We start from the raw sequence: 18,064 nt of genomic DNA, 5'->3' as shown, positions 1-18,064 counted from the left end.
AATTCCAGTTCCCCAGCTGAGGTCTCTACAAAGGAATTTTCACAAGTAATCACATCAGACCTGGGAATATCGGGGCATTTTGTTGTGTTTCTTTTATGCCTAGAGAAAACAGCTTTATTTTTAATATATAAAACAGGAGAAGCAGGGCTCACATAGGAGCTGAATAGATGCATCAGGTAGATGAGGGGATGTTTCCCCATGACATTTAAAAGCCACGTAACGTCTTTTATTTAACGCAGTGTGGAATCAACAGTTCTGATTCGGTTTCTTTCTCCTCACACAGACCAGACCCTCAACTTGTTAGAAAACAACAGAAACCTTTACATTTCATATTTAATAATAAAAAATTGTTTGGCACATGTAGGTTGTGTCTTAAGCCATGTTTACAAGTTGTTGCTCTGTTTACCAATCAGAAATGGACTGGTGAGCTGGGAAAAGCAGGTGCCTGAGGAGCAGCTAGCAGAGATACAGCCCAAACCTTTCTATTCTGTAATGTCTACACTGCCTATGTGAAAGAAGACAGGAGAGAATCTTCACAGACTGAGATTTGGGTAGTCTGATCTTCTCTGCAACAAACAAATGCTTATTATCAAACACTATAATATTAAACGCCATTATGAGCCACAATCCTGCAAGAATGCCATTTATCTAAAGAGTTTCAAGTTAGTGCTTGAACCACCCACTTGGGTTACTCCTCCCCCCCAGGGTTTTATACTTTTTAAAACCCCTTTTCCCCATTCTGCTTGCATGTCAGCCTCTGCCTGCAACATTCCTCAGCCTTTGTCTCCTTTCCTCGTAGGAAAATGCCTACTGAACACCAGGCAGCATCACAGCCTGATACATTGGTACTTTACTGCACTTTCCACTCCAACAGTTCTTCTCTGCAGCTGCAAAGCAACCTGCAGAGACTGTCAATTCACTGGGCCATTAACAAATGCTTTCTGTACAGGTAACTTTCAAATTGATAAAAGCCACACAGGACCAGAGCAGAGATGCCAGGCTGCCTGTGGTTGGCTTAGCTTCCCTCCTGCATGAGGGCAGGAGGCACAGGGAGAGGTCGGAAAGAGGCTGGCAGGGTGCTGAGAGTGATACATTAAGATCAAATGCTGATGCTGCTTTCATGTCTCCTCTCCTTCGATGAAACATCTGATTTGCATGTAAGTTGTGAACCACTCATTCTTACTATGATGAACAGAAGAGGTGCCCAACCTTTGGGCAGGGCAAGTAACATGGGCTCCTCTGGGCTTCCCTGCTCAGCCCCTCATCTCAAACAGCTTTATTTGCACTAAAAGCACAAACCAGATACAGAATGTGCAAGCCATACTTGACTCCCCAATATCTATACTTCTGTCACATATATAATTGTGACTGAGGCATTTCTGTTTATGTCATACAACACTTGGACAAGTCTTCTATCACATCACAAGGGATCCACAAGATCCTTCCAAAAGACTGACAGACAGCAGGTCTTACAACAATTCAGAAGGCCTGAAACCATTTCCTGTCCAAATGTTGGTGGAATTTAAGAAAGAATGTCTGGGAGCAGAGAATGCAAGTTTTTCTGGCAGAGAGCTCCAGCACTGGCAGTTCCAACATCACCGCTCCAGAAGACTGTCCTCCTAACTGCAGCTCCCCAGACACATGCCATACAGAATCATTAAGGTTAGAAAAGACCACTAAGACCATTTACTCCAACCATCAACCCATTCTCCTCCATGCCAACTAATCCATTTACCTCAGTTCCACATCTACCCTTTGCTTGAAGGCCTCCAGAGACAGTGACTCCACCACCTTCCTGGACTGACTGTTCCAATGCCTCACCACTCTGGGAATATATATATATTTTTTGCTCATATTCAGTCTATCTACATCACTGTTTTACTTGAATCAACCAGGCTGGTAAAACCTTGTCTCAGGCTGTGAGAAGTACTTGCAGCACAGAGCTGGCAGCGATGTTTGGAAGCTCTCTGATACCCAGGTACCACCAGCACCTTGGTGCAGGGATACATACAGCATTGCACTGTTTCAGCCTTAATTTCAAGCACATGCTAGCAAGAGTCACAGCCCATCCCTTGCCAAAAAGCAAGGGAAACCAAAGCATTTCTGAGCAGCGTTTTCCTGAGATCACCAATGCAACACTTCTGGAAGCTAACTACAGTTAATATTTATAAGGGATCTTTACCTGTCTGCCTGCTTCCAGGATTTTACTACCAACTCAATCTGAAGTTCCACTGTTCATCAATACAAATGTTAGAAGGGTGCTGAATGCCTGCAAGTCCATTCACCCTCCAACTCACAAGGTACAAGGGTGGGTCCCATATAAACAGGTTTTTGTTTGAGGGCCCCCAGCAAAACAGAGTCTGACCTTTCCCCTTTGGAGGAACAGCAGGTTTCCATGAAACACGGCTGAGGGCTGTTTTCCCCTCACGTGTGTCAGGGGGACGCCTGAACTCTCCTTAACTCCACTCCCCCACCCAGCCCATCAATCTCAGCTCTGTGTCTGACAGCTGGGGCCACTGGGGCTTACAATTGCTCACTGCCTTTGCTTGTAGGGCTTTGAGTCTCCTTTGGACCATCACAGAGGCAGAATCTAGACCCTCTGCAGGAGGAGGAAGACACTTGCCAGAGTGATGCTTTCACATTAAATCCTGAGCTGGCAGTGTGCCCTTTGGAAGGCATTAGGTTGGAAGTAGCTGGATTGAGTGCACTGTTCTGAAGTGCTGCAATTTGCATTGCATTTGAGGGCAAAAATACCTTTAGCGTTGACTCATGATAATGTTGACATAAATAGGACTCCAGATTAGAGCTAAGAAATGCCACTCCGTATTACACTGTGGGAATAGCAAAAGATCCTAGGAGAACGGTCTAACAACATTTTACCACAATTTACACTCTTGAGCTACTTCTGTGTGGTAGAAAGATCATCACATGCTGCACTTCTCAATTTATCATTTATCACTGCTATCAGAACTATGATATTCTGCACTCAAAGATCCGGCCCATTCACTTCCTAAATACTAAAACCAGTAAACTACTAAATAAAAAGTTCATCTTCTCCTTTCTGCCAGGAGACACTGAGTGCTGATAGGCTGCATCCAGTTACAAGCACATTATGATTCTAAAAGAAAGGGTGCTGCCAAGTAAGGTGACCAGAGCTCATTTCCTCCACTCTTGTTCTACGTAATACAGCCAAGTTTGGCAAAGGCGATAACTGTTTGTTTCCTGGAAAATCCTAGGTGTGGATTGGTGAGAGAAATAAGAGATGAGTGCTCACCTGGAACACAGAGCAAGGCAGAAAGGAAGACTACATCCAGCCTCCTCCCATTCATTTTTGTGGGAGCTCTCAGGCCCTGCAGACAGACCCAGGATGGGAAGAGTCTCAGCTTCCAACACGCACCAGTACCTAGCAGACCAGAAAGGAGCAGCTCTGGTGGATCTTCTGTGAAAGAAGAATCTAGTAAAAACAGCTCAGGTTGGACCAGGAAAAAAAAGTGTTTCCATCTCAGAGGTTTGTTTGTTTGTTTTTTAAAAAGCTATTTTCCAGTCTCAAAACTTTTTTGTTCTCACAACACTGACAATGAAAACAGGAATCCAAGAAAATGAAGAGTTGAGCCTACAAAATGAAGTGCTAGCCTGAAAGATCCTACAGTCTTGATCCAAAAAGAAATAGGATTTCTAAATATCAGCCTAAATATTTGTGGAAAAGAAGAAACTGTGAAGACAGTTTCTTCTTACAGTTTCTTCTACAGAACAAAGATTTTATCAGCCTCTTCTGAAAGAATTAATTCTTCCTGCTGAGCCATCAATCACACAAAAACAATAAGTTAACATTAGTGTTACTATCTTAGTCATTAACTTGAGATTCTCTCACTGCCCAAAATTGGACCAAAACGCCAAAATAAAAACAGAGCAGCCTGAATGAATCTCCCAGGCCTGCATCCAGCTGCATCATCGCATAATCAAGTTTTTAGCTCAGAGAAATCACATACCATACCTCTTGCTGCAGCTTTTATTCTTCAAGGCTACTGTGGCTCTCCTTCCTCCCACATTAGTAGAGTCACTATGCTAGGCCATCTGGCACACCAGAATTTACCTTTAGATTTCATTATCCAACCCACTGACTTCAGTGTTTCCTCCCATTGACTAATGGAATTAGCTCATCACCGCCTAACTGCAACATTCATACCTAGTACAGCACCCAAGAAAAGCAATCTCTAGGTTGTTTCAGAGTGAATGTCAGGCTGCTCTTAGAACAAGCACAGCATTTATAATAGGAGACAGGTGCATCAAAACAATTAATGAATGCATTCAGGCTGCAAAATGAAAAATAGAAAATACAAACACACGCACTAGTCTCAAACCACTGATGTCTGCATTCACACTGCTGGGGCTTGTTTAACACTATCAGAGCAGTACAAGGAGTATTATCTAGCATTCCTCATGGGAGGAGAGCAAGGCTAGCAAGGCTAGCAATTCACTGCGTATTACCTGAAAGGACACTGGCAGAGGGTGGTCTTGTTCTGTGTCCTGTCACTCTGCTAAGAAGCTTCCTCCAAAAAGCGTTATGAAAAGGCAGAAAGAAGGAGTTACAAAGTCTGTTGCATATCAGTGCTATTAATAAAATATGGCACAGGAGAAGATCCTGGAAGTCTGGATGCCAGCTCTGCTACTCTTCAGTTGTGTAACTTTGAGCAGGACCTGTTTAGTCTAAGCTAGCTGCCTGGACCCTCTTTTAGTGAATGGAGCAGTCCTGGGATGCCTATGACTTCACAACGTAGATGAAATGAAAGTCAGATTGCATTCCTAGATGTCCAAAGGAACAGCTTACGTGAGATGAAGGTGCTCTTCATACGGCTAAATAAAATCAAATCCCATGGTCTGAGACTCAGTTTCTCCATCTACAAAATACTATGGTTAAACTCCTGTACAGCCATGTTGTAACACTACAAATTGCTCTTAATAAACTTATTCAGTGTGCTTGAAAGTGATACTTGGAGTCCTGCAGTAAATTCAGAAGTAGAGAAAAAAGAGATAGGAAACATTATGGCTTTCAAGTAAAGTTAGAAAATTTGGAGTTACGTTACAAACAAAAAAGTACCTGACCCCTCCTGCCTTAAAGGCAAATCAAACCTCCAAAGTGCTTCACCTGTCTCTGTCTTCCTGCTGAAGGTTTTAACATTTCCAGAGCAGCCCTAAAGGCCTCATTAGAAATATCAATAATGATTTATCATTGAAGCAGTAGCATGAACAAGCCATCAGTGAGAACAGAAGTCTCCACCAGAGCACTCAGACTGCACAGAGCTTTGTGCATGTCAGAGCTTCAGGAGTCTGGATGCCCCAAAGACAGCCAAGCAAGATTCACATGGGGAGCAGTATGGGAGAGCATGTTTCTCTCTGTCTGCCTGTTTCCCACGTGCTCAATCTCTGTTTAAATGCAGCATCAGACACATTTCCCTGCCTCTCCCCACCACATTTTTTGTGACAAGTGTGCCTTCTACACACTGCATGCCTGAACTGTGCACACCATAGCAGCTGGAACACAGCTGAACTTGGTTGCCATAAGAGCCAGGCATTAGTTACATGACAACTTTGCTATAGAGCAAATGAGGCCAATGCAGGACAGCCCTAAATGGAAAGCTATTGCCCCTTGATAGCCACCTCTTTAAGAGCAGAAAAGGGTTTAGAGCAAATGCTCACCACACCACGTGTTAGTGCAAAAAGCATCAGGCTCTCTCCACATTTGTCTGCCATCAAGCCAGTCTTGGGCTAGCAAGTCCCAAGAGTTCAAGGATTTAGTCAGCCTCCCTCTTTATCAACCATTTTGTGGCTTGGGCCCCTTTGGCCAGCAGACCCAGAGCTGCCCCTCTGTACTAATCCACAGCACTGACAAAGCTAAGAGGGGCTTTAAAAGGCATTCAGCAGGCACAAATTCTTGGACCACGTACTTCCCAAGATACTAACAGCATCCTGCAGCACTCACTGACCTGCAGTAGAAATGTAGTTTTCAACCAGAAGAAAACTATTTCACAAAGGGAAAAATCTGAGTTCAAAGAGAATTCTTATTCATATCTCTTATGATCAAGGTGGGTCAGGTTAATTTCTTTCTTTTTAAGCTAGTGAGTAAAGTTGGGACACAGCAAATCCTGACACCACACTTGGAGCAGAGAAGTCAGAACTGGACACAGCTCCAGCAGTCGAGAACCAGAAGCGTTTCATTCTCTGCCTCCGTGAGAAACACACTGGAAGGTGCGACATCAGAGCTTCTGGCTGCCAAGCCATGCTGGCAAAGGAAATGAACTCAGCTGCACCCTTAACTTTCACCACTTGTTAAAGCAGAGCTCACCAAAAGCATTTGCTGGCAAACCTCACGAATGTGGACAAACCACTGCATACTCCCTTTGAGCTTACTCTTACTGAAGCACCCCTGGGTAGTCAGCTGCACCTGTCCCCTGCCACTTTCATTCACAGAAAAAAGCTGACGTTATTCCATGCTGCATTAACCCCCTTCTGCAAGATAAATAAGCAGGTCTGTGCCTGTCAACCTGTAACTCCACTTATTTTTTTATCCTCCTATCAATTATTTCTGCACTCTGTGAGAATCACGGGAAAATATTTCATGCCAGAAAGTCAAAGGCAGCACTACTTACTAATGGGATAGCAGACTTCAGGAGATCCAAGGGTCGCGCCTTCAGGAGGCCCAGAGGTTGTGCCTCTCATTTGCTCTATAATATTTCAGGTCACTGACTGAAATTTCTACGTCCCTCATTTCCCCACCATGCACATAAATGATGGAAGCCTTTGAAAAAGCACAGAAATCCAGGGTGGGCATTATTTATTATTGACAGCACTGAAACAACATAGAAAGCAACAAAGAAACCTTTTTCATATTTCTTTTTCCTTCTCTAAGCAGGAACTCAGCAGGCTGTGGGAACAGAAGAGGAAAAGGCTATAAATTGGAGCACAGGAAGTTTAGCACCAATATGAGAAGGAACTTCTTGTGAGCTCTGAAACAGGCTCCCCAGGGAGGCTGTGGATTCTCCTTCTCCAGAGATACTCCAAACCCACCTGGGCACCTGCTGCAGGGGGCCTGTTTTGCAGCAGGGCTGGACTCAGTGAGTTCTGAAGGACCCTTCCAGCCCCTACAATTCTGTGATTCAGGGAAAAACAGAAGGCAGTGAATGCCCCATCCAGCGCCTGGCTGAGAGCAACAGAGGTTGGCTCTGACACAGCACTGCAGAAGTTGTGCTTCTGGGGGAGAACTGTATTCATTTCTGGAGGGAAAAAAAAAAAAAGAGGAAATGAGTAATCCTAGAAGGGAAGGGCCTGCATGCTTTCTTAGAGCCTACCACTGAGAAAAGATGTGCTATTGTAAAAGGGGGCTGCATTATTTCAGTCCTTCTGAGAAAACTTTAAATAATATGCAGAAGCGTAACAAGTAGAGAAAACAAAAGTGTTTCTTCAGCTGCATAAATGCCTATTTTCAGCCTGGCTGGAGAAAGAGATGCTGCTAAACTGCAGTGTTAATTACCATAGTTAACCTTTGTTCTTGCTAATGACACTTGTTATTTAAAAAAAAAAAAAAAAAAACAACACCTTCAGATTCATAAGCAGTGAGCATGTCTGATGAGAACCGCCACACCGTTTTAAATGGAACTGTACACACATCACAGTTTAAGCATTAGCCTCCAGGACGTCTGTTACACCAAATTACTGCAGTAACCAGCCATGCTTCCACTGGTGCCACTTTTCCTCTTGTATCATCCATCTTGGGCGAGACAAGAATCCCATGGGGATGGGAGGTGGAAGTAGTATGTGCTCATCGAAGAGAAACTCAGTTAGACTGGTGAAATGCAAACAACCCAGTCGGGTGGATTCAAGTAGTTACATCTACCTTAATTTCAGCATTTATTAACTTCCACATGTTTAATGCACAACCTTAATGCAGGTTTTGAATATTCCTCACAAAGGATAAACTTCAAAACTAAAGGATAGAATTGTGTCCCACAGCATCCTATGGATGCGGTCTGGGCCACAGCAGCACTGCATGCACAGGTCCCATAGAGAGCACAGATGTAGAAGATTTCTCAAAGTCTGGGGCTCAAAATTAAATACAATTCAGATACAGCAGGTCAAGTCATCGCCTATCAGCCTAATTACACTACATGCAAGTCAAAAGCCTTTGCAAAAATATAGCAAGCATGGAAAAATCAATGCCAGAAATAGTATCTGCCATGGAGCAAACTTAATATCAGCACAGTGGAGAGAACAATAAAGGATCACAGCTGAGCCCACACATTCCAGGCACAGAATGTAGGTCACCCTAGCACACAGAATGATACAGCAGTAAAAATCTCCAGTGCCATACAATCATACAACCATAGAGTAGCTCAGGTTGAAAGAGACTTTAAAGATGGAGTCCAACCGCAGCCCAACCATCCCACCCCAACTCTACCAGCCCTCCGCTAAATCATGGCCCTGAGCACCACATCCAAACGGTTTGAAACACAGCCAGGGATGGGGACTCCACCACCTCCCTGGGCAGCCCATGGCAGTGCTTAGCAGCCCTTTCTGTACACAAGTGTTTCCTGACATCCAACCTCAACCTCCCCTGGCACCACTTGAGGCCATTTCCCCTCGTCCTGTCACCAGTGAGAAGAGACCAACCCCGCTCTGCTGCACTCACTTTCAGGTACTGGCAGAGAGCAATCATGTCTCCCCTCAGTCTCCTCTTCCCCAGCCCAAACAGCCCCAGTTCCTTCAGTCTCTCCCCCTAGGCCATATTCTTCTCCAGCCTTGTTGCCCTTCTTTGGACCTGCTGCAGCACCTCCATGTCCTTTCTGTACTGAGGTGCCCAACACTGAACACAGTACTCAATGTTTATTTTTATATTTACTTGTTGGAGTAAAATCCCATTTTAAATCCTTGAGGCTAATATAAGACATGTTGATATTATCATAGCAGCATAACCACAAACAAAAGCAATCTGTAAGCAGATGAAAATAAAACCATCGCATAGGGAGCCTTCGAGCAGGAGGTCTGAACGGTCCCTCTTCAGGAAGCAGCAGCATCAGGTACCTCACCCATCACAGGTTTAGCAGAATTGATCTGAACACAGAATCACACAATGTTGGGGATTGGAAGGGGCCTCAGAAGATCATCTAGTCCAACCACCCTACCAGAGCAGGAACACCTAGACCAGATCACACAGGAACCTGCCCATGTGGGTTTTGAACGCCTCCAGAGAAGGAGACCCCGCAACCTCTCTGAGTAGCCCCATCCAGCATTCTGTTACCCTTACTGTGAAGAAGTTTTTTCTCATGTTTAGGTGGAGCCTCCTATGTACCAGCTTGCACCCACTGCCCCTTGTGGTATCACTGCATGTTGCTGAGAAGAGCCTGGCTCCATCCTCCTGACACTTACCCTTCACATATTTATAAATGTTAATGACATCATGTATAATCAATGAATATTAAGATGTTGTAATTACGAAATAAACAAGAGAGTTAGGCAAAGCAGACCATGATAACAAAAAAGAGGATAGAAAGCTTACCCCTGTCCTGGGCTCACTTACAAAACTCCAGCAGAGCAGATCTCCAGACAAGATCCTTCCCCACTGGTAGCCAGCTCTTGAACAGCTCTAGGAGGGCTGTAGCCTGGCTGCACCCCTTCCAGCAGCACAGCTGCATTGCCTTCACCTGTGCTCCTCTGCCTGACTCACTGCTCACCTCAGGTGATCAATCAGAGGTTCAGGCCATGACTCGGCAGTTCCCATACACATCACCCCTCAGTCTCTCCTTCTCCAAGAGACCCAGCACCCTCAGATCTGTAGCTCCCCAGATCTTCCTTACGGCTCTTCTTGTAAATGGGAATTATTTATTATCAGATTTAATCTGCAAGATCAGTTCTTCCAATATCCAGGCACCCTAGAAAACCTTTTGAAAGTAAATTAAACTGCCTTACGTCCGGGCAGAACAGGACTCTTGCCTGTCTGGGCCATCAGCAGACTCACAAAGACACACGAGATCTTGCACTATCTCACTAAATGATGCATCAGTAAGGCACTGGAACAAGTCAGCCCACAAGAGGTGGTGGAGTCACCATTCCCAGAGGTGTTCAAAAACAATGAAAATGTGACACTGAGGGACATGGTTCAGTGAGCATGGTGGGGTTGGTGATCTTAGAGGCCTTTTCCAATCCGAATGATTCCATAATTCTAAACCTGACCAGAAATCCTCTAAGCTACTTAGAGAAGCATGATAGGCCTGTTTCTGCAAGCAGCTGCACACCTGCCAAGGGACAGAAAAATGGCTAAATTAGCAAAGGCCTTGGAGATAAATAAAAGGGAATGACAAGGACACAAAGAAAAATAAATAAATTTATGCATGCACAATCAGCCAATCTCAAGCAAAACACAAACAATCCTGGTGTTGGCCACCCAGATTGCTGCACATCCACAGAAGTGCAGCACAAGCCAACTTCCAGTTCTGAACCAGGTTCTTCAGGAGACTAGGCCACACTAAAATTAGCATCAACAAAGTGATCAGCCATATACCACGTACAAAACTGTAGGGTTATTCAGCCCAGTCACCCAAAAAATTAAAAAACCCACCAAGCTTATTCTGCCCCCCACAGCATAAATTGTTATTTTAGTTGAGAAAGGATAAATTAGAATTCCCACTTTTTTTATTGCACAAACCATTTATGTCTTAAGAAATTTGCTTTCAGAGAGTCTTAAATTAGCAAAGTCATTTTACCAGAAGACAAACTATCACTTTGATTTTGCAGAAATTTTGTACCTAATAACACAGACATAAGAAGAATGCTCCAAAAATGTTTTCCTGGAATAGACTGTGCATGAAACAGCATCCTCTGGGTAGTGATAACCCCAGACATTTTAAAGTGTTACAATTTAAACTACCACAGTGTATGTTTTGTTATGCCATATGTCTTTAGAAGTTGTTAATCTTAAAGCACTTCTGGTCCTGATCAAAACTTCCAGTGGATCAGCTTCTATCCTGTAGCATTTAGTATTTAGACATTGCCAGTCACCATGCACTTAAGAATTCTTAGGGACTCAGCCCCTGCTGACAGCTCCAGTGGTAGAACACTGGATTTCCACATGACGTGAGCCAGAAGCACATCACAAGGGCTCTTGAACTCAGCACACCAAGGCCTGAAGTCATCACAGAACGGTGCAGGTTGAAAGGAACCCTGGAGCCCATTCAGTCCCAACCCCTGCCACGGGCTGGTTGCTCCCAGAAGACCAGGCTGCCCAGGGCCCCATCCAGCCTGGCCTTGGGCACCTCCAGGGATGAGGCACCCACAGCTCTCTGGACAGCAGTGCCAGGGTCTCACCGCTCACTGAGTAAAGATTTATTTTTTCTTAATACCTAACTTGAATCTCTCCTCTTTTAGTCTGAAACTCTTTTCCCCCTTCTTCTGTCCCTATTGGAGCATGCGAGCAATTGCATATGAGGTTTCACAGACTCATCATGAGGCACGCTGGCACCCAAAGCATCCCCCTCTTTCCTTTGTGGATGCCCACTGTATAATCAATGAATATAAAGATGTTATAATTATGAAAGAAACCAGGGAGTTTGGCTAAGCAGGTCATAATAACAAAAAGAGAATAGATAGAATGCTTATCCGTGTCCTGGGCTCGCTGCAAAACCCCAGAGGAGGGATCTCCAGCACAGATCCTTCTCCAGTGACAGTCAGCTCTTAAAAGGGTCTGGGAGAGGTGCAGCCAGGCTCCATCCCTTCCAGCAACACAGCTGAGTCGCCTTCACTGTGCTCCCATGGCTGACTCAGCGCTCACCTCAGGTGATCAGTCAGAGGTTCAGGCCGTGGTTCAGCAGTTCCCATACACCCACAAAGCCACATCCATGCTGACAAGCAGTAACAGATCTCTAAGGCACTGAAATAACCTCTTCATTTGTGCTTACTTCCCCAGCGCTTGGGACCCATCCCCGATTTCATCCTCCAGCACTACCCGGCTCTGCCCACTGACAGGCAATGCACCAAGGGCAGTTTGTGAAAACTGCTCAGCTTTGGCTGCCAGGCCCAGCCTCCCTCCTTCAGCTCCTCAGCCTTTCTGGTACAGCTCACCATGCAGTTACCACTCCAAAACATTTTCAGGAGTTTCTTCAGCAGCCTCGATGAGGTTTTGGAATTTGTTGCTTCTGCAAAGGAGAATTTCCCTGTCCCGGCACAGACCTCCCTCAGTAAGCCCACAGAGCTGTAACCTCCTGCTGAGGAAGAAAGCAGCCATCTGGGCTGAGGCCTGTCCAACCACAGCACTCAGAGTCCTGCATATAGAGGACGTGCGAGGTGCTCTGGGTTTGTCCCAAAGCAAAGGCTGAAGCACACCTATTTGCCCTTAGAGCCAACAGCACAAACCTTATTACTTGTTACAGCTCTACACTGAAAAGAAATTGTATCTGCCTTTCTCTTCAAAATGCCCAAAACCAATATCAAAGTCCAACTGAAGTCATTCAGGGAGCTGCTAGCGTGTAGGTGTTGGTGATAATGCGATGAACAGATTTGTCAGGCAAATTGCTTTTATTGTGGATTGATAAGACGCAATCAAGTGCCTTTCCCCTCCCAAATGCAGCTCGTCAGCTTCAACAAATGCACTGAGCCAATTAGCAGAGAGGCACCAAAAGCAGCTTTCACCTGAAACCTGCCATTCTTGGGGAGGAAAAAAAGGAAAAAAAAAACAAACACCTACCAAAAAAAAAATATCTGTGCTCTCCAGCACGAACTCCAGAGAAAACTGCTGAAAGCTACCCAGGGCTCACCTGCAGGGTGTGGATGGGAATTATCAGGATTCACCTGGCTCAGTGCCTGATCAGCTCCCTTAAGCAAAGTGCTGCTCACATTCAGCTCGTGCCAAATATAACACAAAGAACATTAATATTAAAGTAGGCCCAGGGAGTGAAGTACTACTGGGGCTGTTTTTCCTACAGCTTAATGTCCTCCGGATAGGTTGTCCCATGTCAGAAAAGGCAGGAGCTCCAGTCAAAGCTATTTTCATGCCTAGAAACTGAAATCTTTGGCATGGCTTCCTATAGTGTCTTCTACTAGGTCTGCAAATGGCTAAGTTCACAGTACAGACTTCTCTACGCTGCAGCAGTAGTGAAGGAATCCTTCTCCACTAACATGAAATTGATGGAAGTCAAGTAGATCCAATGCCACTGCTGTTCTGTCCACCTTACCTACTGATGAGCTCATTTCAGGTAAGTTACCACAGGAACAGATAGCAGCAGCCACGTAATCACTACGCCTAATTCCCTGTGGACATTCAGCTGGAAAGTAAATAGCCAACAGCCAGCATGGGTTTGCATGATTCATATGCAGTGAAAGAAACCCTGTGGCTGGAGCTAGAGATAATACATGGGATATGAGCAAGAGTTGTTGGCTCAACTTTCAATGCCTGCAGTAAACCAGCACCAAGATGATTTTCAGCCCTGTTTTCATTAACACTGTGAATGACCTCTGAGTGCTGTAAACACATCACCAGCTCCCAGGGTCTACCCAGAGCAGCAGCAGCAAGGAAAGCCACTGACTTCTTTATCTTGGATTCCTACCACAAACAGAAAAGGGCTAAAACAAAAGTGAAGCTTTACCTTCCAGCAAGGATTTCAGAGTTCACTGCAAGAAATGAGATTAGGATTGAGGGTGTTACACTTAAAGTACAGAGAGTTGGAAGACCAGCCTCTTACCCACACCCCATCACAGACTTCAGACCTCACTGTAAACAGAAGGGGGTATGTGACACACCATGACATTGAATCCTGAGCCTTCAAACACTCCTGAGCACAAGAAGCAATCACAGTGAGATTAGAACAAGAGCCCACAGCACAAGAAGCCACGGAGAGAAGAGTTCAGGCCTTTTTTAAGTAGTGGCTACGAAGTGCCTAGTTACTCCACTTGCTCCCCAAAGACTTGCTTCCTATTTCCTTGCTTCTACACCCACACCCCCTGCAAACATCAATGTTTAAAGAGCTATTGAAGAAAACTAGAACTCTTCACATAGCTCAAATATTTCACCTAAATGGAATTTTGATTCTTACATCTCAGATTGCACCAGTCCCCAGCACAGTGCACACTTATGTTCACATTGTGGTGCTTGAACTGTGCAAACAGAAGGCACAGAGATGCACAGCTGCTCATGGGCCTGGGACCACAACAAGGAGATCTTCCAGCACCACATATGTTTTCCTGTGGGAAGGGCCATGCTGGTCCTCCACTTACTTTTTCAAAGCCCTTTCCATAGCCTACATGGAAAAGAAATCCTCCTGCAGCTAAGAGACACACACCTTTAATCTTGTGCTGTTTCTTTACAGGACTGGAACTGCAGAATATTTCTTTCTTGCCCCAGAAAGAACGTAACACGTTACTAACCAGCATTACGCCATTAATACTCGGTCAAACCAAGCAGAGATGCTGTGTGGCTGAATGAGGTCTACAGGGTTTTAAAAACATCATTCTCCAAAGAGCATCAGCCGCTGTCTGAGAAAATACTGCTATTTGAAACCTGGAAAAGCCTTTCCATCCCGGGGAATCTCATCATCTCCTTCCAACAACTGGGAGCAGCCAAACTGCTGCTGAGGCCTTCCAAGGGAATAGATCAAGCCTTGCATTCCTCAGCAGTGGTACTTAGTACAAATCCATTCATCTCCTTGGGATGCAGACAATTCATGTCTCAGATGAACATCCTCTGGGTAGGGTGGTAGGGTTGTATGTGTTTCCTGAAGACCTTCAGCTACTCAAATGCAGCCATATCAGAAAAACGCCCAGAAGTATAGAAAACACAAATAAATGGCCAGAAACCATTACAGCCAAATTATACTACAAGATTTTCTTCCCTCCCTTATTATACCTGGCAACTCTTGTATAGGGGTAACAGTAGCAAAAAGCAGTGTTCCATCACACAACAAGAACTAATAGGCTCCACCATTGCTGCTCAAGCTCTCAGCATTGAGAGATCTCAGAGATGCTCTCAGAGCAAAGTGTTTTGCAGAAGCATAACGTGATTTGGAAAATACTCAGTCTTTCTCTATCCTTTTTCATCTTGCTGTCAACATAGCTCTGAATGCTTAAAACTCTATCAGAACCACTCACAGCAGGCACAGCCCTTTCCTGAAGCAAAATATGTTTCCTGTCCCATAAGGTACAGTTAGTTCAACAAGACTGGGGACATTTGCCAAGCCTGCTATCAGGAAACTTAGCTTGAATCAGATGATGATTTCAGCCACTGTGGAAACACACTGCAGACTGTAGGGCTCAGACGCTGCATCACAGTACGACCACTCAGTGCAGGTACACAAAGTAACACCCCTCATCACATATCATGACCACATGGCTGATGTTGAGAAGTTTTTTGGGTTTTTTTTCTTTTTTAAATGACAGCATCTATCCCCACTGTCAGCATCACCAAGGCCAAACAAGTGTGCACTTACTGCTCTGGTTATGTTACATACACAATGTTAAGTACTCTCGCTCTGGGACTTTTTTGCACACCTTAATGTTTATCAGTTGGCTTGTCTGGGATATGTACTTCCCATAACAGCTTTTGCTGCTGTCCTGCCCACTCTACACACCCCTTTCTGCACTAACTTCACTGCGATAAGGAGTATAGAGAAAGCAATAAGGAGTACAGAGAAAGCTCATTGCCAAGGAAGGGGGAGAAAAACACGCTCTTATTTCCATTCAGAGGCAGATCTGCTTTGAATGGCAGCCCCTCATCTGACCTGCATCTGAACGGGACTTCAAGCAAGACAGTCCCCTTCAATTCCCACTAGAGGTTTTCAAACTACTGTATGCTTTTCCCCCTCCATGTCCAGCACAAGCTCCTTTCTAACACAAATCTGAGCTGCACGCAGGCTACATGCACTTCGAGGAAACAAACAGCAGTGCTGCAGAGTGCTGAGACCACAGTCTGGCAAGATTCAGCCCTTGCAAATGAATGTTTTTATTAGCAAAATATATTTGGCAGGTTTTGTATGCTACAACAGTTTCACAGCACTCACCTAAACAACATGCCGGACCAGAGTCACAAAATTAAAGGAGATACCCCAAAAGCAAAATGACCCCAATAGCCATTCCTGAGCAAAATAATCACTGCTCACATGAGACCTAGGATGTTTTCTCTTACTCACATGCACATTTACAAGGAACAGAAAGCCAATTTTAAAGTGACTGATGCAGTTACATACATAGAAGTTATAGGGGGCTCCACACTTCAAAGCACTGTGCATTTAAATGTTGTGCACAAAAAAAACAACACTATAAATATTTTTAATTTCCTGTTGCACAATTAATTTGTAATTGAGACACTTCATCGTGGGTTAAGCCAACACAGGCTCAGAACATAATTTATTCTGTGCACCTAATATCTCCTTGTTTCCTGAGCTCAGGAAACATTTGGAACAGTGAGGAACTGTATCTTAAAAGCAAAAGAATCTGGCCCATTACGAAAGGTAAAGCTCAGAGAACATCAAAGTATTATATGCTAAGTTGTCCCAGGTCCTAGATCTCTCTTTTCATTTCTCAAACACAGCACAAAAGCAGGTACAAGCAGAAATTAACATCGTTCCCTTCCTCGTTCCCAAAATTACTCAGATCTAACTTATCTGAAGCACTTTTGCTAAGGGTTATTGAGACAGAATTTTAACAAACTCGAAATCTTACGGGAGATCCTTTTCATCAGATTACTTTAAAAGGATTGAAGCCGCTCCCCGCGCAACTACCCCTGATCTGCTCCTATGCGCTTTCCTCGCGCTGCTCCCCCACGCTGTAACAGGAGCTCTCAGCAGGCAGCCAGGAGGGATCAGCGCTTCTTCCCTACCTGAGAAGTCTGCAGAAGTCTTAACAAAGTTGCCGAAAGCTGTCAAGCACATCAGTGCTACGAGAAAAGTGGAGGCGGGAGACACATCTGGGCAGCACATCCTTAATTATCCTCACGGCTTGTTTTCTTCCAGAGAGAAGGAAAGCGCTGTCTGCCCCAGTTCAGCACTCAGTGCCCGGAGAAAACTGTTAGTCCCATTGCTTGGAAGGATCACAGCCAACAGCCAGGAAGAAAAAGCAGTCGAGCACACCCCCCACCCCATTGGAATGAATGAATCCCACAGAGCGAGGCTGGCGAATGACGCCGACCCACCTGAGCCCTGGCGGCAGTCCCAGGGTCCTAAGGCCAGCCCTTCGCCCCGATCGCGGCCAGCTCCCGGCGTGCAGCTGTTCCGCGGGGCGCAGGGAAAGAGTCGTGCGGGAGGGCTCTGGGGTGCTTCACAGAAGCCTGGTTGCTGGTACAATAGACTCTCGCCTCTCTGATGCAGAGGGACAGCAGGATGGGGAGTATTTTCAAAGTCGGGAGCCCAAAACAAAGCGCTTGAATATACATGGGTTTCTGGAGAGGTGGGCGCTTGCAGCTGCTGCTGATCCTGAGAAGCAATGTTCTGCCAGGCTGCTGGCAGGTCCACCCTTTGGTTACAGTGTTGCAGCTGATCCCACCTGGGATACTCGGCACCGGCCCTGGGATTAAACCCCCCGGATCTCATCGCTGGTGATACATATCCAAAATCCTCCTTCCTTTTGATGGCAGCCAGCCACACCAGGATTCCTCTATCCCACTGTGTGCCTCTCCCTCCCTCAAATCCAACAAGTTTTAATACAGGTCTATAGTGTTCAGACCAGGAGACTTGTCCCCTGCCATAGAAGTTGCTTTAATCAAGTAGTGCGGCACTTGAGGCTGACCCCTGCACTGCTCAACCTGCAGAGTTAAGAGACAGCTTTGGTTCATGTGGAAGCATGTTCAGTACTTGATTGTCCCTGATCTCCATCCGCATCCACATGGCATCAAGCCAGCCATCCCAGCTTGAAAGACTCAAACTCAGGGAAAATCAAGGTGGTTGGGCTGGTAGATCTGCTCTCCTCAGGTTAAAGAGCTTCCTCTTGGGCTTCGGTCATCCTGGAGATCTTAGGCTCTGGTCATCAGCACTAGCTGCATCTTCAGCATAGGCTTGGTGTTTAAATAATGGACATAGCCAATATATCTAAGCTA

General features: G+C 45.2%; 1 protein-coding gene across 3 annotated transcripts in view; it reads right to left on the bottom strand.

Moving 5' to 3' along the window:
- The window catches only part of EVA1A (eva-1 homolog A, regulator of programmed cell death), a 189,025-nt gene extending 171,926 nt beyond the window's left edge, over positions 1 to 17,099 (bottom strand). For all 3 annotated transcript variants that reach the window (XM_042883549.1, XM_042883550.1, XM_042883551.1), the window contains exon 1: positions 16,853 to 17,099. In XM_042883549.1, the coding sequence (XP_042739483.1) occupies positions 16,853 to 16,952 (100 nt within the window). In that variant the 5' untranslated portion in view covers positions 16,953 to 17,099. The remainder of the gene's footprint in view (positions 1 to 16,852) is intronic.
- Positions 17,100 to 18,064: the final 965 nt, after the last annotated feature.

The sequence above is a fragment of the Lagopus leucura genome, unplaced genomic scaffold (genome assembly GCF_019238085.1).
Source record: "Lagopus leucura isolate 7727_CA_CO unplaced genomic scaffold, USGS_WTPT01 Super-Scaffold_100038, whole genome shotgun sequence".
NCBI lineage: Eukaryota > Metazoa > Chordata > Aves > Galliformes > Phasianidae > Lagopus > Lagopus leucura.
Note: the sequence above shows the minus strand (reverse complement) of the source record. Positions and strands in the feature narration are given on the sequence as shown.